We start from the raw sequence: 27,485 nt of genomic DNA, 5'->3' as shown, positions 1-27,485 counted from the left end.
GCTTTTTGTGTACTGCTTGTGATCATTAAATATACAAAAATTGTAACTACATGAGGACTACCTGTGTGCATGTTGCCTCAAATTACAGCTGCTCTTACCTCGAGGAAACCACAGACCTCCCTAGCTTTATATACACTGTCTAACTCCAAAGCCTGTATGCTTTTAAATCAAAGCTTGTTTCAGTGATAAAGGTCTAGCATTTCCGGGCATGAAGTTCCCGTTTCACGACAACTGATCCTGTGAAATGTCCATTGCTGTTGAGATCCTGATCATAGCAGCATTTTGAAGGGATTGTTCTGATGTGCCTGTAATTATATCAGAACTGGTTGTCTCATCCTACCTCTTTTTCATTCAGTAAACTCACAGATAAACCTGGAGTTAAATGTAAAGACTGGATTACTGTCCACCTCTGGTTTTCTTGAACTGTGTAAATAAATTGCACAATTCAATAGGCAATGGAAATATCTTACCTGCAGAGAATGAGAATTTTTGCCATAGGCTAATTTTTCCTAACTAGAAAAGAAAGAATTTCCTGAAAAGTAAAACAAATGACATGAAGACGTGTTCAGAAATATTTAAGTTGATGGTGGCAATTTTGTCAAAAGATAATAGTATATCTTGAGATTATGCTAATGTGGACAAATAAAATCAGGTAATTAATGTATCTGGACTTTGTGACCAATTCATACTAAGCCCTTAGTTTTGATATTTATTGTACAGGGAAAAAAATTAAATTTATGAAATAATTAATCTTAACAGATTCTGGACAGAAGTTATGCCCTTCACATAGCCCCTTCTGTTTTCCCTCGGACCATAGCTGCAAGCAACTACATATAGTCAGAGCAAATAACTAAATTTTTGTTACACTGCCTTAGGTCAGCGATTGGATTGAAAACATTCCCAATACAGTCAGAAAAGGTTTCCATCTTCTATTTTTTTTCCCATCTCTTTCCCTTCTTCTGTTTCACAAAAGGAAGTGGTTGCTGGAAGAGGCAAAACATATGAAGGTCTCCTCTTCAGAATATTAGTCAATGTTATCTTGAAGATTTTGATCCTATTATAAAAAGAGATTTTAAATATGCAAGATTCATATGCATGTATGCATTATCAAGTTTGTACTTTTAGTACAATAAAAAGACTACAATTTTTCTTTTGTGTTTCATTTGGACTGATTGCTATTATCTCGGAAGTTCTGCAGGACACACAGTTTTGAGGTTTAAATCTGTATAATTTCTCCAATAGCTGAGTACTGCTGGATGGCTGCTTCTGGCAAAAAAGCCCTGATTATTAGTCAATATGAAATTAAAATTCTGTAGCAAAACTGTACTGTTGCTTGTAATTCTGTATTAAAAATACTATTCCTTTACTCCAACAAGAGCAATCAGGCACAACTTGCTTGTCATAAGTTGTCTTTTCCTTTTGGCAGAATATTACTGTAACTACAATAGCATCATTTATACCTTTCAACTAAGTTACTACTAAGGATGTAAAACATAAGGAACATTTCATGACTGCAAAGAAAACAAGTGCCAGACCAGTTGCCTTTTCTCTGAGTTCCTCTGAAACATTTTCTTTATGTAACAACACACCACATGGCACATCTGCTTTGTCATTTCTCTCATCTGTTTTCAGGAGGGATTAGTTACAAGGACAGAGGAAATTAGGAATGCTGTGCAATGTCATTTTTTATGTTTTACTTTGTTTTGATCACTAAAAAATGCAGATTTTAATATGCAAATACTTTTACAGCATGATGAAAATGTGTCCTTAGAATGCAATATAATAATAATATTTTAATAATAATATAATAGAATCATTTTTTTCCATGTTGGCATGTTTTGATGTTCTTATTTTTTAGGGAAAAAAGTCTCTGGCACTGGAAAACAAAAGATAAAAACTATGATACTTTGGAGTTAAAAACCCCCAAAGAAGTGGTCTTCTTCCATCTTGTTTGCCTGTTTTAAGCAGTATTATGAAAATACCTATCTTTCTATCCATCTTTCAGGATTGCTACTGGCCACTTCTATAAAAAGAAAATACCCCCCTGTCACAAAGCAGTATATGCTGGTGCAAGGCATAAAATAGAAGCCACTATAGCAAAAAAGTAGCTAACTGGTGAAACATGGGATGTGATAAAGCTACAAGACAGACCTCAGAATTTGTGCTGCATACCTCTAGATGTTAAAGCAGTAAATTTTATTGGAGTTGGCATGAAGCAGCACAGAAGTAATATGATAGGGGATCAGCCATTTTCAGCTACAACTGCATCTGAAATGCATTTTTAATTCTTAAGCATAAAATATCATCAGAGAGTGGCCTAGCTATAAAACAAGCATTGGAGCCTGCTGTACAGGCTACAGGTGAATCTGAGTTTAAGCTACACCTTCTGTATAAAATAGAGAGCTGCAGTCATTACAGGATACACCAAGGCATGAGGGTAAAATGGCAATCTGAGAAGCACTTTGCAAGATGCAGTAGTGAGTGGTATTTTTAACAAGTGCTCTGGTGTGCTGCATTTCAGTGTTCTGTAGTCACACTTAATAGATTCCACTCTGAAAAGAAAAGCACCCAGGCAAGAAAGAAGGTAATTAAATACCTTATGATTTTTTTTCTGTGGGAAAGGAACTCAGTAATACCTTAAATAGAGCATTACAAAAGAAGAGAATACTGAGCTTTGCCATGAGTGTTATTATCTGTTCTAGCTGAGTAGCAGGTCAGGTGAGGATTCTTTATCCTTAGAAAGCACAGTCCCTGCTCAAGCTGTATTTCTCAATCTGCCATATGAAAATGTTCTGTCAGCTTCATTAGATATATACAACTTCAACGAGTCCACATTACTTTCAGTAATTACTTTGCCAACATCATAATTCTTGATGACCTCTGTTACTTCTGGAAGTGTAATTTTAAGGCCTTCTCAGTGTGCATAAGCCAAGTTTTTAAAGGCTTTAGGCTTTTTAGTGCAATGTTGACAGGCAGTGAGCAAGTACCAATGGTGAGACCCATAGCTAGATAGCTGGAAACTCTGTAATGACATGAGTTCAGTTGCTGAACTTATAGCCACCTAGATTTTAATTCCTGTGCACATGCTCTAATTGTTTTCTGAAAAGCCTATCTTTTGTATTTCAGATTCAGAATCAAGCATTTATTTTCTTCCTCATATGGGAGTTTATGTCTAGCTGTTCCATACAGCATGAAGAACTGGAAAAGCTGTGTCTTTCTCTATGGAGGTTATGAGGCTGGCAGGGAAAAAAAAAAAAAATAAAGGAAGACTTTCCAATAACAGATCTTTTTGGTTTATTTGAAATTCAGCAAAAAGAAAAACTTTTGTGGGGACACAGTGGAAATTATTCATAAAAGAGAGCACTCATCTTAAAGATCCAGATCTTAAAGCTGTCCAAGAGTTACACATGGAGGAATGTGTTTGAGATGTGCTTTTGGGTGGAAGCTGCATGAGACTTGGCATGTTTTATTCAGGGTAGATGGTGAATTCTGGAAAACTTCATGGACCTTGATGTGTTTACCAATTCAGCTAAATCTTACAGTCAAACAAAAATTAAATCACCAAATCATGTTAGATTTCAAATGAGACAGAAAGAAAAGACCCAAAAATGTGGTTTTGTTGATCAATTTCTAAGAAAGTCATCCAGGTTTACTTCTAAATTGGCTGACAGTTTGTAAAAAAATGTTTATCTTAAATTCATTTTGGGGTGTGATCTTACAAATCTGTAATGTTATGTGTTCTCAAACCTCTCAACTGAATACCTCCTCCTAGTATTTTATTAACAATTACTTTGCTTGTTTTTCCAGAAGCATGGGTACAAACAGTTATCCCTTCAGACTCTCAAGTCCCTGAAGATGCAGTAAGAATTGATCCTGAAACTAAACCACAGACCACCATTCACTCATCCATTCCTCTACCAGGCAGCGTTGTTGATTATTCAGAGGAGATACAAGAACATCCTTCATGTGTGATTAAAAGTGTTATGACTGAAGACACATCTGAGGAGGGTAAGCAGTACTTTGCACCTCAGCTGTTCAGAATGAGAGTGTACTTCATTGTTTTCCACAAAAGGACAGATTGGTACCCCATTACCATATTGTAGTCTCACAGAAGCAGAACTGCATAAGCATTATAGTTCATATTGCATCATCAGTTCTGGTGTAGCTTGAATATGGGTGAACGTGAGTATGGACTAAGTGGGAGAGTTCCTGTCATGATTCAGCATAATGGAAGTGGTCCTCAAGCTCCTCATGTACAAGAGATGCTCATTGCCTTTATACCCATTAAAACCAAAGCCAGCAGAACAGGACTAAATTTATTATGTGTTCTGTATCTGTAACTTCTAAAACAAGGTGGCCAACCTACCAGACACTAAAAACTGTCAAAAAATACAGTTGCAGTTATTCAGAAACAGCAGTGTGGCTGCCTAGACTGTGACATATGCTTTGATTCTAATTGCAAACTGAGAGACACTGCTGGTTTGAAGAAGCTTACATTCTAAAGGGATTAAAGTGCAAGATGCTGTGGTGGTTTGAATGCCTTTTGAGTGCTAGTCTGGCTGATGGCTTTGAAAAGAAAGGGGAAGAACTGTTACAGATGTCTTATCCCTGCCATATCACAGTGTTCTGCGTGAGTTAACTCACAAGACTCTGTGAAAAGGTATATTCAGTAGCTTGGGAAGTCATACGCTCTATGAGATGCTAAGCTAAAGAGAAGACATATAAACTGATTTTTAGCATTCATGAATTAACTTGTAGGAGTTTCAAATATCTTTCTTCCCAATGGACTGCTATAGACTGAAGGGGAACTTTGCAGTCATTTCAGCAGATGGTATAGTAATGCATTTTTTTCCTGTAGGAAACAATATCTGTATGCCTGTTTTCCATTATGGGTTTAAGATTAATCTTTATCCTAGACAGAAGGATAGACTCTACGCTTTTGGCCTGCAAGCACTGATGCTCTAGTGGCTAATTTTGCCTACAGTAAGATTATGTGAAATGGAAGGCTTTTTCAAGAATAACTGTGGCTTCAAATAGTCTCCAAGGTGGTAGAAAGCAAGCCAAATATGAACCAAAAGGATGTAGATATGAGAGGTCAAGTCCTTTAAAACGTAGCTATTCTATATATGATTTAACATGCATCCTTCACTGACATAATTCACAAAACAAAAGCTGATATATATTTGTGTATGTAATGTATAGTCATGAAAATAATGAATTCAGAAAGAATAACTTGAGCTAAGGGTACCCTTCTCAACACATATTTATTTAGTTACATATTTCATAAATCATCAAAACTGGCTTTTGAAAAACAAGACTTTTATGGCTGTAAGGGAATAGGATCTGGTGATTCCATCTAGTAGCTGGATAGTCTATTTTAAAACAGTACATTCTACTACAATAAGTCCAATAAAAGCAATACGAAGAGACAGATACGTGTTGTAGAAAATCACTGCACCATGGAAGTAAATGAATATTGCTTCAGGATCTTAGGAAAGGTATCTATACATTTGGATTTCCTCAGTGGACGAAAGGATAATTGTTTCAACCAATTCAAAGAGTAAGAAGACTTCTTTTAGACACTCTTCTCCCTTTCACACCAGAACACTTGAAGAAGTTGCTCATATTGGGTATTGTGGTTTGGTTTTCTCTCAGCAGGAGTGTTGCATGGATCCAAAGTGCTCATGAATAAACATGGGTCTCATCTAACAATGCAATCCACCCCTGCCCCTACACACACACACACTTATTTTCAAAGATATTGGGCAAAATCCAGTTTGTTTTGTATTTTTTTCAAAATTACATTTTAAAAGATTTTGACAGAAGATGAGAAACAAGTCTGAAGTACAGCCTTTGGATTCAATATATGTCTCTTTTCAGGATCAGGTGGAACCATTCAACTCTCAGACAAGTATTACATCCTTCTTATGCTTGTACCTCTCTCAATGACTTCCCAATCTCTCATTCTTTTGTATCCCTTTTACTCATTTAAAACTCTTTGGTCCCAACAGAATTAATGCATACTACATTTAAATCCAATGAATTAGTGAATCAAGAGAATTCAGAGAAATGCAATGATTTTCACCTGATTTTAGCACCTGTATTTTGTTAACAGATGGAGAGAAAAACTCGTGGCTGCACAAGATTGGAATGAATATAAACAAGTGGTCATTTCTGAATTCCCTGATTGGATGGAGTGAAAACAGAGCTCTAGAAAAAGGTATATTTACATAGTAAATACTATTCTTGTTTTCTGGAACACAGAATACGTTACATAAATAAGGAGGGCTGGGGTTTTCTTTTTTTTGTTTTTATTTATGTGAGCTCTGATTGAATGAAGTTGTGTAGCTTAGATTTATACAAGTCACCATTCTAAGTAATCAGATCAGACTCTTTTGACTTGACATACCTGTTAGTTAAGTATGATGTGTTAAGCCGGAGACATCTGATTAAAAAAAAAAAAAAAGTAATGATAAGTTTGCAATCAACAAAAAAGATAATAAAAACAACTTTTAAAATTTTATATCATACTCTGATATAAATTGGGTCTATCAAACAACTTGTAAAAGGTAGTTTTGAAAGAGGCTTTAACGTGCCCTCTTCTTATCTGTCGTAAAACCCAGTTTTCTGAAGAGGCAGCACATTTCTGCATGATTTTTTTTAACCTAAGTTTTCATTTTTAGATTTAATGAAAAAAATATATGTAAGTAATTAACATCAGAGTAATCACGGACAAGTAATTGTCAAACCACACAACTATGTGTGATGGTGTCCACAGATCAAAGCTGACAAGTCAGAGTTGTTAAAACTCTTCTCCCAAAGGTCCATTTTCTTTGTTATCAGAAAAAAGGTATGTTTTAAAACTAAATGTGATGTCTCTAATAAAAACTTTAAAAAATTAATATGTACATCTGGAGTTGCTGTGCATTTTAATTCTATACTTCAAGTTGATAAAGTAATTTTTGTTATACAGTACGTCATCTGAACACATCTGGAGTTTGTTCTGATTCTGATCACAAAGCAACTGAGCTGGAGGAAAGTACAACCAAAGAAGGAGTGCCATATATTCCATACAAGCTAGCTACATTATATATCATCAAGGTAAAAAAAAAACCAAACCAAACAACTAACACCCCCACACACACCCCCAAAAAGCCCCAGCTTGAATAAATAATTTGCAATACAAAAAATTGCCAGCTGAACTGTCTTTTTTTGTAGAGTATACTAAATGAATTGCGATAATCGTTTTCATCATATGAATTCAATTCACACAATCTTATTGCTTAGTAGATTTCTTCTTCACATTTAGAAGCCTGCACTTAAATTTTGAATATTGCCATAAAAATAAAAACATTAAAATGAAAATGCCATCTTAAGTTAAGATCAGATATCAAATTGTCTAAATTTATGCGTTCCAGGTAGGTGTCTAAAGATAAAAAACTCCCTTGTAACTGTATATGGAGAAAACCCTTGCCATCCCTTGTATTTCTCATCATGTTTCTTGATTGTTGGAAGTGGCATTTGACTTGCAGTGTGAGATTTTGTTGCTATTGCAAAATTTCTGGTACCAGTAACTAGCATAATTTTGGATTTTCTGCTTAGCCAGTTTATTTTATATTATGCAGTATCTGTGTGTGTATATTGTTGTGGTTTAACCCCGGGCGGTAACTAAGCACCACACGCCACTCACTCACTGTCCCCCACCCAGTGGGATGGGGGAGAGAATCAGAAGTAAAAAAGTAAAACTCATGGGTCGAGATGAGGCTGTTTAACAGAACAGAAATGAAGAAAATAATAATGATAATAAAATTACAATAATAATAAAAGGATTGGAATATACAAAAAAAAGTGATACACAAGGCAATTGCTCACCACTTGCCAACTGCTGCCCAGTTACTTCCCCAGCAATGATCCCCCCGTGCTCAACTCCCCCCAGTTTATATACTGGGAGTGACATCACATGGTATGGAATACCCCGTTGGCCACTTTGGGTCAGCTGCCCTGGCTCTGTCCTATGCCAACTTCTTGTGCTCCTCCAGCCTTCTTGCTGGCTGGGCATGAGAAGCTGAAAAATCCTTGATTTAGTCTAAACACTACTTAGCAACAGCTGAAAACATCAGTGTGTTATCAACATTCTTCTCATACTGAACCCAAAACACAACACCACACCAGCTACTAGGAAGAAACTTTACTCTACCCCAGCTGAAACCAGGACATATATATATCCTAGTTTATTGGTTTCATTGGTTTATTTATTCCATTAAATATGCCCCTGAACTCCTGTTCTTTTATTGTGCATCAAAAAAGTTCTATGATGACTTCTGTGGTATAGGCTACAGACCCCTGAGCTAGCTGTAAGAAACAAGTTCAAATACCTGAAGCAATCTAATTAAGAAGACTCAGAACTCTGTGGGTGATAAGAGGGATAAATCCATTTGGATCATTTCAGTCTTCTCCTAGAAAAGGCTTTTCTTGTGTCTTAGCCTTTTAATTGTGTCTCTTTAAAATTCCTCTACTACAATAGTGTTTCTGATGGGGGCTAGATAGGACAGTATATTTCAATACCGCTTTGCTGCTTTTATATAATTTGAACTGTGACAGTGTCAGATGGTAATTTTTCACTCACAAATTAACTGCTTGTAAATACTTACAAAGATTTAATCTGCCATTGTAGAACAATGCTAACAATCACAACTATTTAAAAATAATGCATCAGCCACACAAAAAGATCTGAGATTTTTTCTTTTTCAGATTTATTTCATCTGAGGTGCTCACTGTCAGCAGAATCTGCATCATATTAAGCTTAAATGTAGAAATGAAACCAAGGAAATCTCGGAAAAATCTCTAGATTTTTATAATTTACATATGATCATGTTCATTATTGCTATAATTCATCCAGCAGTATCTGTTAGCCTCATTTAAGATGCCCAAGTATCAGTGTTTTGTAATTTGTCATTGCACCTACCAGACAAGTAAGCCAAAAGAAAAGCAGGCAGCAGAAGCTGGGATAGGAGATAGTGGAATTTTCCTTCTGTGACTATTACAAATTGGATTAGAAACAAAATGAATAAAACTGAGTCACTAAGGATCCTGATGCAATTTTAAGCTTAAATGACTCATTTTCAAACAGGAAAAAGATCACTTTGCCAGTTCTTTATGTATACATCTGTTTTTATTAGTCATGAATAATGCCTGTAGTACACCTTAAAGTTGTATCAATTTTGCAGGTTTTCGAATTATTTTAATGGAAAACAAAAGAAAATTGAGTGTATTCTGTAACCAGTTTGTGTTATCTGACTCTTAAATGCAAAAATGTAATCTTCTCCGCTGCTTATCTTTTTTTTTTTAAAAAAAAAACAAAACACCAAAACCTTTTTTCTCAGTAATGATCTTATCAGGGCTGTTCTTCTTTTTCAAGAACTTTAGAATAATTGTAATGACTCTGTCTTCTATATCCAATTCAGATCAGTACAGTAAAAAGGAAGGGGTGGAGATGCAATACTAGGACCAGAAAAGAAAATCCATTTCAAGTCATGTACAGATTTTTATTCAATAGCATAATATATTTTCTAGTTGTTGAAGCCTGAAAGCTTTGTCCGGCAGTCCTGTTGGCTATTTATCTGTTTTCAAGATTAAACTCTTCACTGTACTATATCTGTAATTTTTGAGAAATGTACCTCAAAATTGTTTAATGGTTCATTGTAACTGGAGCTGCTAGTGCTCTGAGTTGATAATTTCCTTCATCCTCTACAGATTGTAAGAGACATGCAGGAAATGAAAAACAAACACATGAAGATAATCAGACAACTAGACAATATAAGGAAAGAAAACCAGGTAATTATTCTGGAGTGGTAGCACTGTTGTGTCATACCGTTAGTCAAAATGACACAGAGGGATAAAATCTACTTCATTCACATTTACTTCTGCATTCAGGTACCCATTCTAAGTCTCCAGAAATATAGTCAATGTATCTTTAAGTGTATTTGATCTTACAACTTGGTGAAATCTGGTTTTACTTTTTTGTCTGGCACAGTTGCAGAGATTTTTCTAAACTTTATTTGTTACTAAACTTTTCTCTTAAATGCCACCTTCCTCTAACAACTGACAGCATGGTTAGAACGTTTGCATTTATGTAGGTTGTGCCTCTCAAGAATGATCTTATTGTAAAGGGCTGTGCGAAGTTCTACTGCCTTCCCTCATTGCCAAAGCGGAAAGTTTTATGGCTTCTTCTTCTGTGGGTACTTTCTCCTCTACTTTGCACTTAGGTTTGCTTTAGCCTTGTAATATTTTGTCAATATGGTTTACAGAATGGCAGAATCCCTCCACCTGTAAACCCCTGCAAGGTTACAATGAGGATCCAGAGGTGCCAGTCCTGTGACCATAACCACACAGTGCCTCACTTTCCTTAGTTGAAGGATTTCTGCACTCTGTTAGTCAGTAATTCTCCCAAAATACAAAATCACCCAGTTCATTTTTGGCTACACTGTTCTGAAACCTTTTCTTGCAGCTACTGCTTCATCTTTCTGCTTATTTGTCACGTCATGCTCCTTTTCTGACCCAGAGTAAGACAGACACTTAGTTCCGATGAAGATGTATGTTTTCCATACAATAAAGTTTACTCTGGGTGCACAGAGAGAAGAGATTCAGAAATTTGTCTGGAACCTCCAAGGGAAAGTGAACAAACTCTTCAGACTGTCAAGCAAACTTGAGAGAGTTCCCTGTATGTGGTCACAAAGGCTTGGTAGCCTTTGGTAGGGAACAGGACTCATCTTATTCTCAGGTTATCACATCTGGACAAGCATTGCAATACCTGTGTAAATCCATTTCTGCGCTTCAGTAGGAATGTAACCCTTCCACAGTCACATCTTACACTTTCAATTGACTCTGTAGATCACTAGGGGAAGAGAAAGAGAGAAACAGAAGAACACAAATGCATAGTAAGAAAGAATTGCCTGCTGGGCACAGATGCAAACACAGGGACTATAATGATCTTTCTTCACAGAACCTCTTTCATTTTGGCTGCTGTAATGTGTTATTAATTAAAATCTCTGAAATAATAGTCATTCCTGGAAGCACTAGAAATATCTGTGCTTTTTAAAGTTTCTGATTTGTTGTATTTCTCATAAAATTTTATTGCCTTATTTAGATGTTTCCTGTTGCTAAGAGTTATTTTTTGTGCTACTTACACTTCCAAGCTTTTGTTTTCTGAGAAAGTTTGATTTTTTAAAAATTGTTTGCCTATGCTTAGAGTGAATTCATTCTGGTCTGTCCTCAGAAAGACTTTGGTATTTGCTTCTGAAGAAAAGAGAGAAAAGATAAATTACTTTAGCAGTAAGTTTTGCTCAAAGTCTGCAGTAGGTGAAAATACAAACCTCCTGTGATCAATAAGAAATGTTTGCAGACAATAAAAAGTACTGAAGAAAGAGAACCAAGTGTTACCTGTTCTGGAAACTATTCTTTTTTTCATGTTTGACTTCCATGTTTTCACTCACTATTCATTTTCTCAATAATCTTTTGTAATACAGGAACAGACTATAACTACTATAAAGAAACATTATGGGGAGAAAATGAAGAGTCTGAAATCCCACTTAGAAGCTTACCGAGAGCTGTTAAATAAGAGCAACACACACTGGCAAGCTACAGTTAAGGTAACCAAGTGTACAATTTTTACATAGGGATAAGAATAGCAGGTACTTCAGAGGTTGCAGGAACAGACTGTGTAAGTAATATTTTCTAGTTAGGGACAGACAGTCAAATGAAGATGCACAGTCTGTGAAATTAATACAAAACTATGTCTGTCTCCTTCTGGAGATGAATAAAGCCTTACACAATATGTTTCCAAAACAGTTTTCATAGCTTGACCTACCTTCATGCCCCTGATGAAAACTCAGTGTGGGCTTCTCCCATACAGTCTGTGCTTATGCACTTTGAAATAGCTTTGTTTTTATGAAAAGAAAGTGTAAAATATTCACAGAATATATAGGATGTGTAATGCTTTTCTGGTGATAAACACATATCAAGGTTTATCCTCTTCCTGCTTCTGTTGTGCTACCAAGGAGAAGGTTCAGCACATTCACAGCTTTCAGGGAGGGTCTTTAGAATCAGACCACCTCTGATCACATGTGGTCATTGTAAATCAGTCAATTTTTATTATTTTTGTGCAAAAGCCCCAGGACTTAGCAGCCTCGTTCAAACATTATGACTTCTTAACCTGTGTGGAACAAAAAAACCCAAACTATAAGCCTCTTTGAAAAAATGAAGCACTGGTGTAGAAACTGTAATCCTTTCCACCTTGTTCTACTGCCTTCAGAGTCTGCGGGAAAGAAACAGACAACTGATCCAGGAGAGGGAAGATCTTCTTCACCAAATGAAGCAACAAACAGAGAAATGGGAAGAAGAAAAGGTAAATGAAGCTAGTTTGGGTTTTCTTTTTGGAGTTAGACAGTGTTCTCATTACCATTTCCAGTGTGTGGTGTTTCCAGGAGTTTAAGGGACATGGAAACCACACTGTCTGCCTTTAGATATGTACATCTAAACCAGCTAAGATTGAACTGCTGTATACCTGCCTGCCTTTTTTTCAGAGCACCCAAGTAGTTTTTTGGCCTTTAAACACCAATGAAGATGATGTATATATTTTTTGTCATACTATATTACTTTTTCCACTAAAAGTTATTAGACTGCAATTTCTCTCTCATTTCACATTTCATGTCTTTTGAAGAATTTTAAAATCATAGTAGAGCACAATGGTTATTTTTTATTTGGCAATTAGCATTAAAAATCAACAAAAACGTCACCTCATCTAAGCTACTATAACAATGAGATGCAACTAGTTGACCTAGCTGCAAAACTACCTCACTTGATAATTCCCGGGAAAAAAGGATGTGCTTAAAATTCCTCAGTTTTTCCAAATTTCTCTGTAATAATGCAACTTCAGTTTGCTAAAGATCTGAGATGGCTGCAGAGGTGGAAAAAGAAAGAAATTTGTTGGGTTTTTATAGATAGCATCTGTGAGCATGGTCTGCTAATTGTTATTTTCTGCATAGTGTTCTGTTCCACATAATATGTGCAAGTCTTTCTGTAATTTTGCAACTCTCCAATGTTGCTTTATAACACCCAATTTTCATTGCACTACTCCAAAACATGTATTCAGGGACATCTTAGCTAACCTTGTGCCAGATTCTCTTTTGCATTTATGAAACTGCAGATTTCTGTAGGATTTCTGAGTGAAGGTCTGAGGAAAGGTTTGGGTTTTGTTTTGGGTTTTTTTGTTTTGTTTTGTTTTGTTTTCCAAATGACATAGCACCACCTTCCGATTAAATTTTGTATAGCAGCAGTATTTAAAATTAAGGTTTTCTTTCTTCAAACACTTTCAGCAATGTCTACGACAATAATACCCTATTCCTGATTGGTAAGCTGTGAAATAGAATAGGTTTTACAAATCCTTTGACCTATTGTTATATATGAAGGAAATGTGGCAAAAATATTATAATAAAGAGTAAGAAGTGATGAGGATACAATGTTCTAAGGCTTGTAGAAAGAAGGAATAACTTCTATTAGACCAAATAATGCTGGTGAGATTTGATGCACACAACCTTTTCTTCAGGGCTGCCTTAGGACTGTGCTCCCAAAAGCTTTTTTTCTTCAACTGTTTCAGGAGTCTGTGTGTGGACAAATGCTGAAGAAAATATAAGCATAGGACATCTTGGTACAGGCCTTTGTGAAAACACTAGAGTCTGAGCAGTCTCTGGTTTATTTCTATATTTTCTTTTCTAGTAACAGCCAATTACTGCACAACAGCACGTTTTTGTAGGCTGAGCCTGTAAGTGGCAACAACATTAATTCACTATTATTGATTATTCTCCTGAAGTAAATATAATGAAAACTGGTAACATTGATTTCCTGCTATCTTCTTTTCTTGTCTTGCAGGTGTGGCTTCTAGAAAATTTGTGTAAAAACCTAGATTATCTTTACACCCAGCACACACTGAGTGAGTTTTGTATTTCAGACACAGAGTTTCTTGATCTCTCTATTTTCTTTCCTGTTTGTTTTTCTGTTTACACTGAGGTGCATATCAGCTGACGTCAATATAACCTTTTCCATTGCAATACTGTGTTGCAGATGGAATAATAAAGGAATGTTGAAGCTACAAATAATGTTTGTCATGACTCCTAACTCCTTAGCATAACTGGTTTATTACAGTCAGCTTTGGTTTTGAGTAGGTTTATTTCAGCACTTGTAGCTTTCTCTTTGGAACTTCAAAACAAAACAAAGCATGGCCGCTTTAAAATTCTTTGAGTTTTAACAAATAAACTGAATTCTTGATTATTAACATTTATTAGTTCATTATAAATTCTTGATTTCTGAAAAGACATAATTTGGCCTGCCTACACAATATTCTAGGAAATGCAGATTTGAAAAACTTAAGTTGTTCTTACCTGTTTTTCCTGTTGTTTTCAATTCAGCTTTGCAGGAACTTCACAACATCAGCCTACATGTGGAAAGAGTGCATGACCTCATGAATTTCCAGATAAAAATTCTTCAGCAAAAGTCTGAAAAGACAGAAGGAGAAAAAGCAGATGTGTCAGAGGTTTTAGAATTAAAAGCAGAACAAGTGAGCACAAAAATCAAGCTGACTGTAGCAAAGGCTGAAGTAAACCATGGGACTAACTGGTAGTAAAAACTGTGTGCAAATAGATACATCACTTGAGAATGATAAATTTGTGATCATTAAAACACCACAGTAATGAAATTAATTCTTATTCTCTTGGAATCACTGATAGTGTGCTATTGTTCTCACTATAATATCAGATAGCATAAACTTTGCTACAAAATCCTTTAAAGATCTACTTCTTTGAATTATAAAAACTATATTCTGAATGTTGGAACCAAGCAGCCCTTCTTATTCAATATTTCTTTTGCTTTTCTCCATTTTTGCTCTACCTTGCTCATTAAAATCCTGGCAATTTCATATGAAAGGAATGAAAATCTAGATCCTGGCTTAGTGTATAAGAGTTATCTTTGTTGCCCCCCAGGTACCTAATGAAGAAAAGAATCTTGAATGGTCAATGGAAAAGGCATGTCTTTGGCAAGCACACACCGTACTGCAAAAGATACAGGAATCTTTACAGAAACGAGAGAGAGAAGTCACTGAGCTCCTACAAAGTGAAAGACGATATAACAAGGCAATGAAACCTCAAATCACAGTGCTAATATTCTTGAAAACTCTTGTCAAGAAGGTAAGAACTCAGTTACTGCAAAGATGAAGAATGATTTACTGGGCTTTCAAAAAAGTTTGATAAGGAAAAATGTGCAGTTTTATTTATTATTGTTTTAAAAAATTGGAAAAGTTTTTTGTATACATTGATTTAAAGGGTACAGGTGAGATTTTCAGAATAACACATTGAATTAAAGAACCATAAATACACACTAAAAGTCAGCCTACAGAAAACTGATTAGACCAACTTGCACACTCCTTAATTGGCATTATTTTAAAAGATAAATTAGTGAAGCATGAGAATGGCATCATGGAAAAAACATGTTTTTCTATCCTTCCAGTTATGTGAACTACATGAATTACAAATAGATGTGCCAGATTTACAGGAAATATGATCTAATTTTTGATCCATGGTAGGTTCACACCATGTATTGTGATGTCCCTGGGATACAACAGTACATCAGCCAGCTTATCAGGAAGAACAAGGATGAAAGGGCTGATTGGAAAGAAGCCTTTAATGACGCTCAGGCTGACATTCTGTCCTATGAAGTATTTTATGGAAATGAACCTATGGATGACAAAAGGTATATTGGATAGTTAATAAAGCAAAGATAGAAATAATACAGAAAAATAATAAGCTCTTTTCACAGAGAGAAAATGCATTTTAAAGAATGCTGTTATAATTTCCATGCATAGTTATAAGGGGAAAAAAAATCAAAGTAGAGTCTAAATATATATTAAGAAAGAAATCAGGGAACATAGAAACACGAGCTACAAAAAGCAGGAAAACATTTCCACTTAACTGGCTTATGCAAGTTTTATCCAGTGTATTATAAAATATGCTGAAATAAGCTTATTTGGCAAGTCTGTTCTACATCAACATCTTTTTCTTCCTACATTTTTACTGGATGTTTCTTCCTCATATTCTGGGTAATTGCATCTTTCTTGTGGTTTAAGTAACCAGTTCCTTACAAACTCTTTTGTTTGTTTGTTTGTTTTTGTTTTTACAATGACAGGACACAGCTCTCAATGAAGCTTTTCAGAAATCTTGGGAAAGCAAAGTCTGATTTAGAATACGTTGAAACAGAGAAAATTGTATTTGATTGTATCCAGACAGGGGAAATCCCCAATTGGATTAAAAGGGATTGTCTTTATGTAGCCTTGACAGGTGAGAAATCCTTTTGTTAATTCAGAGAAGCCTAATTATCCTCAGCCAACTTATTTCTGAATATAAGAAAACACAGTACAGGACTAAAAGGCATTTAGATGCATGCTGCTGCCATGCCATAAGGTATCCCATGACACATCTTCAGTTATGTGCATTTTAATGAATTACTATATGAATTTTAATACTGCGTCATGGCTTGTAAACATATGGTTTCCACATTTATATCCCACTGTTCATCTTTTCTTCAGTATCCTTGTTGTTTTGAAAATCAGGTGTCTTTTGTATGTTAGTCTAAATATCTCAGTGGGTGTCCAAGGTTGACACACCCAGAATCACCCCAGATTTGGCAGCCATGCACTGAATGCAATAGCAAATGCAGAATTCAGCAGGAAGTAACCCCTTTTGAAGAAAACTTCAAAATATCCATTGCAGGAATTTAACACATTGTCGTGGTTTAACCCCAGCCAGCAACTAAGCACCACGCAGCCACTCACTCACCCCCCGCCCCCCACCCAGTGGGATGGGGGAGAAAATCAGGAAAAGAAGTAAAACTTGTGGGTTGAGATGAGAATGGTTTAATAAAACAGAAAAGAAGAAACTAATAATGGTAATGATAACACTAATAAAATGACAACAGCAATAATAAAAGGATTGGAATGTACAAATTGTGCGCAGTGCAATTGCTCACCACCCCCCGACCGACACCCAGCTAGTCCCAGAGCAGCGATCCCCCCCCCCCGCGATCCCCCGCCCCCACTCTCCCCAGTTCCTATACTAGATGTGACGTCCCATGGTATGGAATACCCCGTTGGCCAGTTTGGGTCAGGTGCCCTGGCTGTGTCCTGTGCCAACTTCTTGTGCCCCTCCAGCTTTCTCGCTGGCTGGGCATGAGAAGCTGAAAAATCCTTGACATTAGTCTAAACACTACTAGCAACAACTGAAAACATCAGTGTTATCAACATTCTTCCATACTGAACTCAAAACATAGCACCGTACCAGCTACTAGGAAGACAGTTAACTATCCCAGCTGAAACTAGGACACACGTTGTGTTCTTCTGAGAGGACTAGTAGAAAACCTTTCTCAAATATTTGGCTTGCTTTCTCTATGATTCTGCAACACAAAACATGGTTTTGGTGGTTTAGGTAGGGAAAGAAAGGTGATTGTGAACTTCTGCTTGAGAAAATTACTATTTCTAATTTACAAGATTTGCTGGGTGATATGTTTATTATACATAACTATATAATTAATGGAACTCTCCAGAAGGCCCTGCCACATGCTTTGAGGAGACAGAGCCACCATCCAGAGGAGCTCATGCAGAAGTTTAAAATAGAAATCAAGGTAATGTATTACAATGAATCATCCCACATGGTTTGAAAGAAGGTATTAAAAAAATGCCCTCCTTTTCCTAAATATTCTTAAGGGATTTGAGATTTGCTCTCGTTTGTATCCTGTCATGTCTGTATGCGCACCTTTTCCCAAAGAGGCAATCTCAATGGGAATTACGTACAGAGATCTGCAGTTATACACCTATAGCCCCTAAGCACATTTACATTAAAGGATAACATAGCTTTGCTAACTAGTGAATTATATGGTCACACCTTTCTGTGTATGAAAGGATACCCAGGTTTTATTTTTATATCTGTATATCCATTTTACTATTTACATACAAGGCTATTTACACATCTTGATGGCCCTTGATACCTGATACAAGTAAAGGTACATTAGAATCACAGAAGTATTTAGATTAGGAAAGACACTTGAAATCATCGAGTCCAACTGTAAGCTTAACACTGCCAAGTCCACCACTAAACCATATCCCTAAGCACCACATCTATGTGTCTTTTAAATACCTCCAGGAATGGTCACTCCACCACTTCCCTGGGCAGCCTATTCCAATGCTTGACAACCCTTTCAGTGAAGAAATGTTTCCTAACAACCAATCTAAACCTCCCCTGGCACAACTTGAGGCCATTTCGTCTCGTCCTATCACTTGGTACCTGGGAGAAAAGACCAACACCCACCTTGTTACAACCTCCTTTCAGGCAGTTGTAGAGAGCAATAAGGTCTCCCCTCAGCCTCCCTTTCTTCAGGCTACACAACCCCAGTTCTTTCAGCTGATCCTCATAAGACTTGTGCTCTAGACCCTTCACCAGCTTCGTTGCTCTGCTTTGGACACTCTCCAGCACCTCAATGTGTTCATATATTTAATGATTTGGGATGCACAGATTTCCTGTTTAGTAGTAGGTTACAAATGAAATACTGTCTCATCTGCATTTACATCAGAGTAAATAACTGATAGAAATAACTGTTTGAATTGAGTTTTAGACATTAACACAACAACCATCATGCCAAGTTAATGTACAGAAATTCCTCATTGGTAAGTAATGAACACAAACTGTAGAGTATTTATGTTGGTAATTATTAATTATACAATTGGTTGCATTTTTTTTTGTTTGGTTTGGTTTGGATTTTTTAAGTTTACCAAAGAACAAAGAAACAGTAAGAAAGATACCAACACTGGAACAACGTCTCCATTTTAGAGAGGGACACTGGAGAAAAAGCTTGAAGCAGAAAAGCACTTTCTGTGCTATCTCTGAAGTGGAAAATGAATTAGAAGAATTAAAAGCCCATGGTTCATGAAATATCAGAAAACTTATGCAGGCATTTAAGTGTTTTGAAAATTGTATCCCTTTTAAGAAATATTTTTAAGAAATCTAAAAAAAAAAACAAACCAAAAAAACCCCACACCACACCAACCAAAAATCAGCATTATGATAACCTGAAAGAGTCTGTGACTGAATGAAGTCTTTCAGTCAAACAGGTATAGATCTGCTTGCAAGTAGATAGGATGCATATCACTAAGCTTTTGCTGTCTAAAATGGGGTATTTAACATGTCTCTACAAGCAACATATGCAGAAAGGTGGCTTCAAAGGATAGTTTTCCTCTGTGAAGCACAAGCCTCCAAAATTAACCTCACTCTGTCCCACTTCAAAATACTATTCAGTGGTTGTTTTAAAGTGCTGGCTCTTGTACCGTAGTAAGTGTTTTAACTCTTCACCCTCTTTTTTTTTCCCAATAAAAAATGAAATTGAAGAAATCATAAATATGAAAAAAGACTAAAAATATAAACTTTGAAATCATATTTCTCATCAATCAAAGAAAAAATGAAGGTGAGGATTACGGTTCTTGTTATTGAAGACAACCACTTGTTGTTTCTAACAAATGATTGTTGAAGACAATAATACTTAGTTCCTGGAAGAAAACACACGTTGCAAATTTAGATACTAAATGTGCACTCTTAGTGTTGGGTTTTTTTTCTGCTGCAAAGCATAGGTACCTGGGGTTATGAGTGGTTTATTTGCACTAGTTAACTTAGTCAAGTCCCTAATGTTACTGCCTATATGCTAAGTGGAAAACACGTTTTATTCTAGCACTGACCCTGGCATTCAGAAGGTAACATCCCCAACCTTTAATTTTTTTTAACTGCATGTCTGTTCATTACGTACTTCTTCTAGGTTTGAATTACCTACCCAGAAAAAGCACTCTCTACAGAAGAAATATACCTATGAACATGCTTTTATGCAAACAAATTGATAAGTGTATTGTAAATATGTACTGCTGAGAACATAATGTCTGTTCCCAAGTGCCATTAATGTATTTATGGCCTGTTTCAATTGAGCTGTTAGTCCACTTTTCTGCAGTAAGACCGTTGGAAGGGAACGCAAGAGAAAAGAAACAAGGACATAGATGTCACTAAAATGCAGATGCATTATGATGATGATGCTCAAGAGAAAAACAACTAGAATGGAAAAGAAAAGGGTGATTGTGAGTGTTTAGTGATAAACATACCACTTCAGGATGCAGCACCATTAATGATAAGTCCAAGCATTAGACAGGACTGGAGCAGTGCCAGTTGACCCCAGGGAGGAAAAAAAAACCCTAAATATTTGTAAAAACTGTATACAAACTATATGGAGAATGTACACATGGGCCACCAATTGATTTTCTGCTGCAGTTAGAATTTTGATGTATTTGGTGATGAGACAGTTAAGGGCAATTTTAAATCAACTTTAAAGAACAGAAGTCATGTAACAGGCCAGAGCTCTGTTATAAGTCAAAGGAGATTTTTGAGCTGTGGTGCAGCTATCAATCTGTCTAGTGTAAAGCAACTGAATATTTTATGTATAGTACTGTAATATAAAATAAACTGTCCAAAAAGAAGTAACTTCTTTATTAACTTTATTGGTTAGTTTTGTAAACAAAGTCCTCGTGAAGAGATTGTATCTGTGAAGAAGGTTTGACACAATTTTTACTAGTCTTTTTCCAAGCTTTCTGAATGTCTGACACTAAAGCTTACAATTTAGCTCCTTCACCTAATCTCATGTCTATGCAAATTTACTGAAGTAATTTCATAGCTTCATATGCAATTGTTCAAATTGCTAGCTTTTATATATGCTTTTAATTCTGCAACAGATAGAAAAGGATTAATTTCTTTACTAGATAATTTATTTTTACTAACTGTTAATGTCAATATTAAGGCTGGGAATTAAATTTAATTAAAATTATTCACAAAACAGCATTTAAAATAGCAGCTGTTACCTACTTTAAACTTAATTAAATTAACCAATATACCATAAGTGACAAAAATTAGAATAAAAATATAATGTCATTTTGATTTGATTTTGATAAGAATAGTTCAAGTAAAGGAAGTACTAACTGAGATTAGTGAATTGATAATTTGTCAATTTGTTTCTCATCCCCTTGGGACAGATATTTAATTGTATTTCTGAAGCTCAAAATGCAAAAACATGTCTCTGACTGAGACAGCTGAGATATCTAGATCCTATTGAAAGAACTGAAAAATGAAAATTCTACTAAGTACAGTAATCTTTAGTTCCTAATGTCTTAGAGAACAGGTGGCTAATTGTTTGGGGTATTTTTCAGTAGTTCTCATACTTTACTTTTTATTATATACTTCATTTTTGTTTTTAAACTGAAAAGAAAACCAGTCTTTCTCCCTTACCAGCTTCCAAACTACTTCCTAGTGTGGAAGGGATTAATGCATTTTTAGTGCATTTTTACACACACACAAAGAAAGAACTTTAGTTTAAGCAAGATCAAAATTGCAACTTAAATACCAAAGCTGGAAAAACGGTACTTATATTATCCTCAGCTGATAAAAATGAAAATAAGGCCACTTCATTTCCAAGTAATTCTGGCTGTTTCTATCATGTGCAAATTTTCTCCTGGTTTGCCCTTCTAAAAGATGCTTATGCTACATCACAGCAGTATTATAAATCCTTGATTATTTTATTTTACCATCCCTGTGGTACATGGAAACAAACAAACAAAAATTAAAAAATAATATAATCAAATTAAAGGCTGGTATACCAAAAGCACAAATAATAATTATTTAGAAAAATTACACTATCCAGAAACTTCATTTAAAAATGCTTTTCTCTCACCAGGGAAGAATCTTTGCTGTAGCATTCAAGTACTCTTTGGGAACACTATATAACATAACTCTTATTTAGCACATCTAAACTTTTGACCTGCAAACAATCAAATGGAAATATTTAATCTAGTTCATAAAATAGTGATTTTTTTTTTTTTAGTAAAACATGATCATATGAATTTCTTATTGAAATTTTATTTGACTGTCCTGTAAAGATTCACTGCAGCTACTGTACTAAAAAAAAAAATGATCCCGGAGAAAGGAAAAAAAAAAAAACCACTAAAAAAATTAGCAGTAAAATGTAAGATAAAACTCTCAGAATGTAAATATATGGGTTGTCTAATATCTTCCAGGAAGACAATGAGGTTGAATTACAAAACACTGGCATATATGAAAAAAGAAGCAGGCCTGCGATAATTTTCAACCCCTTATTCTAAAATACTCTGAAACTTCACATGAAGACCAATTAAAAACTTAGAATGACTTTATTAATACACACCAGCTCAAAAGATGTCATTACTGGTACTTATTATATTATCATTTGATAAGTCTGGAGCTTTTCTACCAGTTCTTTTTTGTATTGCTTATACTTAGAGCATTAGAAATGTCTCTGCAATTATTTCAAAATGAAACAAAAAAATGGGATAAAATTTCATCCAAAAGTCTTTTGCATGATATTGTAAGTATCGTAAGTAGTAGGCTTGACTTTAAACTCAGATATATGAAATCTATTGGCTGAAGTACCTTAGACATTCCTGCTAAAATTATTCTTGCAAGTGTAATTAATATTTTCTTAAAGATATATCCTGACTTATGGTAAATTGTGTAAGGAAAGAATCAATCCCATACATTTCTACAAAAGCAATGATGATACCCTTCAGAAAAAACTCAGAGATTGATGACCCGATCCCTAGATCGATCTCATTTGTGTTTCATAACTAGACAGTAAAGCCATTGAATCCTGAGTAACAATTACATATTACAATATTACAAATATATATACAAATATATATTACAAATCAGAACTAAGCATGTCTGTCAAATATTTTCTGCAATGCTTTTCACTAACAGAGGCAAAATGGTTCTGCCATTTCATCACAACTGAAAGGTAAAAGCATAGGCAATTTAATCTGCCTGAATGTTTGTTTAAAATGTTGTTTCATGCAGATTTTATGATACAAAGTTACAAACTACTTGTTGAAATGAGAAACAGCCACACAATTTTTCCAGCTTTACTTTAGCAAATTTCCTGAAAAAAATGTTCTTTCCTTGCTCAGGAAGGAACCCAACCTTTCTAATTTGGGCAGGTTTGCAGACACACAAATGGATGTTATGAGTTTATTACGTTTTGAATATTCATAGAATAAAATGGACCCAGCTGGGGTTTTCACGCCTTTGAAAACTTCTAGTTTGAAAGTCATAAAGGCAAAACCTGTGCATTTCCAATGTGTGCATCTCTTGTTTGCCAGTGTGGAAGCAGGAAAAGGTGTAACAAAAAGAGAGGACATAGGTAGGAGATCTGGGAGCAAAACTGATGAGTACTGAGTCTGCAAGGAGTAAGCAGAATAATATGTCAGTATCAAAACAGTGTTGTTGGAATACAGAACAGTATTTCCACAGAAAATAGCCCAAATGAGTAATTATTCAATTTGTTCCTCATGTTCTGCTCAAGATAGTGGGTAAGGAATATTTGGTTTCCTGAGGCAAATACCTCAAGTCATCTTCCATTTTTACATATAGTGTTTTTACCGATCTTCAGAAATCTGGACCCCATCTAAAACCAGTGTGAAAGGCAGAAGAAACAGCTCTGACAGTTACAAGCATGAAGCCTTCATAACACAAAATTTGACCAAAAAAAAAGAATTATGTCTTTTCAGAAGGGAAGACTATTAGGAAAAATTTGCAAAACATTTTTATTATTGATATTTTGGATTATGACACTAGTTGTATGGAGAAAAAAGTTCTGAACCAGAAAAGCATCAGTTCCCAAACACATTTGCATTTTACATCAGCTTAGTTATGAAATTTAAAGTCTGTAATTAACTTATACAGGTAATAGACAAATTCATTTTTTGGTTACATGATTTATTAACTAGTTATGTACAAAGAACACATGAGCTTCATTACCATAGCATAGCATTTGTAATTTAGCTTTCTTACTAGGAAAAAAAGCTGAAAGAAATGAAATGTTAAGTTTGGATCTTACCAGAACCTTTCTGCCCTGTTCTAACCTGCGAGGGACAGCATTTCTGATCTAGGTTGTGTTCAGGGGCTGCTCCTTAGCTTTCCAGGACACCCGACCTGAAATGCACCAGTTCCTAGGATAGTTAGCTTGTCCACCTTGGTAATGGTTTTCTCATTACCTTAGACAGTGATAAAGTTCTGGTATTACTTTACATATCTTTTTTGATATCACTGCTCCAGTAGAAATTTGACATACTCTGTATCATTACAACACAGAAGTGTTTTGCAGATGTGACTCTCTTCAGCATAAGGCAGGTTATATATAAGATAAAAGTAGTGCTCCTATGTGCAGTTCTCAATTCTTTCATGTTTTTCTGCAGCTCTCACATTAACCCTTCTCAGTCTCAGGTGCTTTCTCCCTCATGTGAGATCTGCCACTGAATTAACTTCTAGCTAACATGGAAATCTCAATCTCATCAGACAAATTCATTTCTACTATGCTAATTTAAACAGATGTAAAAAGCATTCATGAAAATCAACATAAAAGAATATTTTGCTTTAAAGGAACCATTAAGATTCTACTTCTAATCCAGTAATAGTTTTACAGCTCTCTAACTATTGCTTGTTTCAGGTCTATAGTTTTGGAGTTTCATCTTTTCTTATGTGTTTTAATGTTATTGCACATATAGTGTGATGGAAAACATATCATAATAATTATAATAAAAAAGGAAAGTCTTCACAGTAAGAATGCAAGATAGTGGCAGCATGATGCAAAGTCAACTGGATTGACAGAATATAGGGGGGAGGTAAGTTTTAATTTGGAGAAGGTTGGTTTTTTTAATCTTATGCTAGATAAAGTCTCTTTTTCACTGTGCTCACATTTTTTGCAAAAGGAGAAGGGGAAAAAAAGGTTATCTCTGACTTGAGCAGTAATATCAGTTGCTGTCAAACTGCATCTATCTGAAAAAGTCTATTATTTTTGCCTGCTAAAATTCAGACACAGGTTTCCAGACAGTGAAGGCATTAATTTATGATTTTTAAAACATTAAAGGTAAATTTCTGACAGAGTTTTTGTCCCTTCTCATGTTCCACAGAAAACATGCCTTTGCCTGGTGGAAAAATTGTTCATCTCCCAGAGAAATGAATCTCACTCTACCAGTTTCAGTTTAAACTGAAAATCACCTCAAATGAAATGGTCTCCATCATTAGTGGAAACACATGCCTTCACTTGGATGCTCTTTACCGAAACAGATTTCCCTCAGATCTGGCCCTACTTGGCCTGACCCTGGTGCAAGAAAAGACATGGGACCTCCTTTTCAGTCTTGGCTTCCCCTTATGTTCTCCTCCAGCTTTTGGCTTGCAGTTCACGTGAAAGTCTTGCACCTTTTCAACAGTTAGACAGTCCAGGGGTAATGCCACCTTGTTCATGACACAGAAATAAAAATGAATGCCATAAACATCATCTGAAACAAGTAACAGTAGCTTCCTTCTTCCTAGAGAAGAAGGCCTCTAAATGGAAGTTTACTCTTGATGTCTAATTTATTTGGCAATAAAATAGGTCACATTTTACTTTTTTTTTTTTTGATCATTTGAAGACTACAACTATGTTAGAGAATTAGAAAGCAAACTAATAGTAGTAGTCAGCTAAACTAAACCCTCTAATACACTCTAAGAGCAAAGGAAAAGTGGGGCAATGTGTAAGTAATACTGTTAATGTAAAAATGAAACCAGAAAAAGATGGAACTGTTAACCTTAGGGTTTGGTCCTCAGCATTTTCTGTACAAGACCATATTTTCCACACACAAATCATATTCCCTATATGTCAGCTATACAGAATATGACAGAGTAATACAAGTGACAAAGGAAAAGAAGAATTGGGGCAATTTTAACTCATGACCTTGAGTCCATTTTTTTTTGAGGCAGTCATTGAACAAGAGGAACAATTCTGAAGAGACTTCTGTTTAAAAGAAGTGGCATTTTTACTCAGGCTGGCAGCCTATCACAAGCAGGGTACCCCAGGATTGATATTGAGCCCCATGCTGTTCAACATCTTCATAAATGATCTGGATGATGGGACTGAAATCACCCTGACCAAGTTTGCTGATGTCACGAAACTGGGTGGTGAGGTCAACAAGTCAGAAGGGATATCTGTCTTTCAGAGAGAGCTGTACAGGCTGGAAGAGTGTGCTAGCAAGAACTGTATGAAGTTTAACAAAGTGTAAGTAAGTAAGTCCTGCACCTGGGATGACATAACCAAAGAGCCCAGCACAGGCTATGATCTGTGTGGCTGGGGAGCAGCCTTGCTGAGAGGGACCTGGGGGTCCTGGTGGACAACAAGCTGAACGTGAGTCAGCAGTGTGCCACTGCAGCAGGCAAGGCAAATCAAATCCTGGGCTGCATCCTCAGGGGCATTACTAGCAGAGACAGAGACGTGATCACCCCACTCTACTCAGCACTTGTCAGGCTGCACCTGGAGTACTGGGTCCAGTTCTTGTCCCCACTATTCAAGAAAGACTGGAGAAAGTCAAAGGAGGGCCATGAAGATGATCAAAGGGCTGGAGAACCTGCCCTGTGAGGAAAAACTGAAGGAATTAGGTCTTTTCTCCCTGGAGAAGAGAAGGCTCAGGCAGGTCTCATCACAGTATTCCAGTACTTAAAGGGCAGCTACAAAGAGGATGGAGGCTCTCTCTTCACAAGGAGCCATGGAGAAGACAAGGGGCAACACGTACAAGTTGCACCGGGAGAACTTTCTTCTTGACATAAGAAAGAATATTTTACAATGACAGCAATGATTCACTGGAACAACCTCCCCAGTGACATGGTGGAGTCCCATGGAGGTTTTCAAGATCCAACAGGACAGGGTGTTCGATAATCACATCTAGGCTCCCTTTCTCATGAAATTTTGGACCACGTGATCTTTCAAGGTCCCTTCCAACCTGGGCTGTTCTGTGATTCCGTGATTCTCTTGATGTTGACAGTCTAGAGTAAGGCTGGAGGTGTGCCTGGCTGCACAGGAACAGCTCTCTGCTCCCCACTCCCTGTCGAATGAATGTGCCCTCAGAAGTGCTGATCACTGTCCGAGGAAACTGCAGATGGGCTCTGGAGCACATTTTCTCTTACATTCCCAGTGGAATTCAAGACTGCTGGTAAGAGTGATCTTTTCCTATCAAATGCAGGCAATTAGCTATCCAGTGATAACCTCTGGTAGCATGGACTTTGTTGATAGCTGCCCCCCACTTGTTTATTTGTTTGGTCCCACTTTAATGAACAGAAATCGGATAAAGCCAATTGCAGAGACATACTTTTCTTTTTGTTGTTGCTGGCTAAAGACTTATTTAAAAGCACAGAAAATTACCACACAGTCTAATTTGTCTGGTTATGAGCTTGGTTTTCTCATTATCTACTTAAATATTTTAATTACCATAAATGTATGTTTTTAACAAATTGCCTGGGCTCAATTTT

At 36.0% G+C, this 27,485-nt stretch overlaps 1 protein-coding gene across 1 annotated transcript in view; it reads left to right on the top strand.

Annotated features, from left to right (window-relative positions):
• Positions 1-26,583, top strand: part of LOC115337206 — a 34,741-nt gene extending 8,158 nt beyond the window's left edge. The window contains exons 4-16 of the mRNA XM_041121109.1: positions 3,808-4,008; positions 6,116-6,220; positions 6,974-7,101; positions 9,754-9,834; positions 11,526-11,648; positions 12,311-12,403; positions 13,927-13,987; positions 14,463-14,611; positions 15,033-15,236; positions 15,632-15,798; positions 16,231-16,382; positions 17,644-17,721; positions 25,947-26,583. Of these exons, the coding sequence (XP_040977043.1) occupies positions 3,808-4,008; positions 6,116-6,220; positions 6,974-7,101; positions 9,754-9,834; positions 11,526-11,648; positions 12,311-12,403; positions 13,927-13,987; positions 14,463-14,611; positions 15,033-15,236; positions 15,632-15,798; positions 16,231-16,382; positions 17,644-17,708 (1,529 nt within the window). The 3' untranslated portion in view covers positions 17,709-17,721; positions 25,947-26,583. The remainder of the gene's footprint in view (positions 1-3,807; positions 4,009-6,115; positions 6,221-6,973; positions 7,102-9,753; positions 9,835-11,525; positions 11,649-12,310; positions 12,404-13,926; positions 13,988-14,462; positions 14,612-15,032; positions 15,237-15,631; positions 15,799-16,230; positions 16,383-17,643; positions 17,722-25,946) is intronic.
• Positions 26,584-27,485: the final 902 nt, after the last annotated feature.

Source organism: Aquila chrysaetos, chromosome Z (genome assembly GCF_900496995.4).
Source record: "Aquila chrysaetos chrysaetos chromosome Z, bAquChr1.4, whole genome shotgun sequence".
Classification (NCBI taxonomy): domain Eukaryota; kingdom Metazoa; phylum Chordata; class Aves; order Accipitriformes; family Accipitridae; genus Aquila; species Aquila chrysaetos.
Note: the sequence above shows the minus strand (reverse complement) of the source record. Positions and strands in the feature narration are given on the sequence as shown.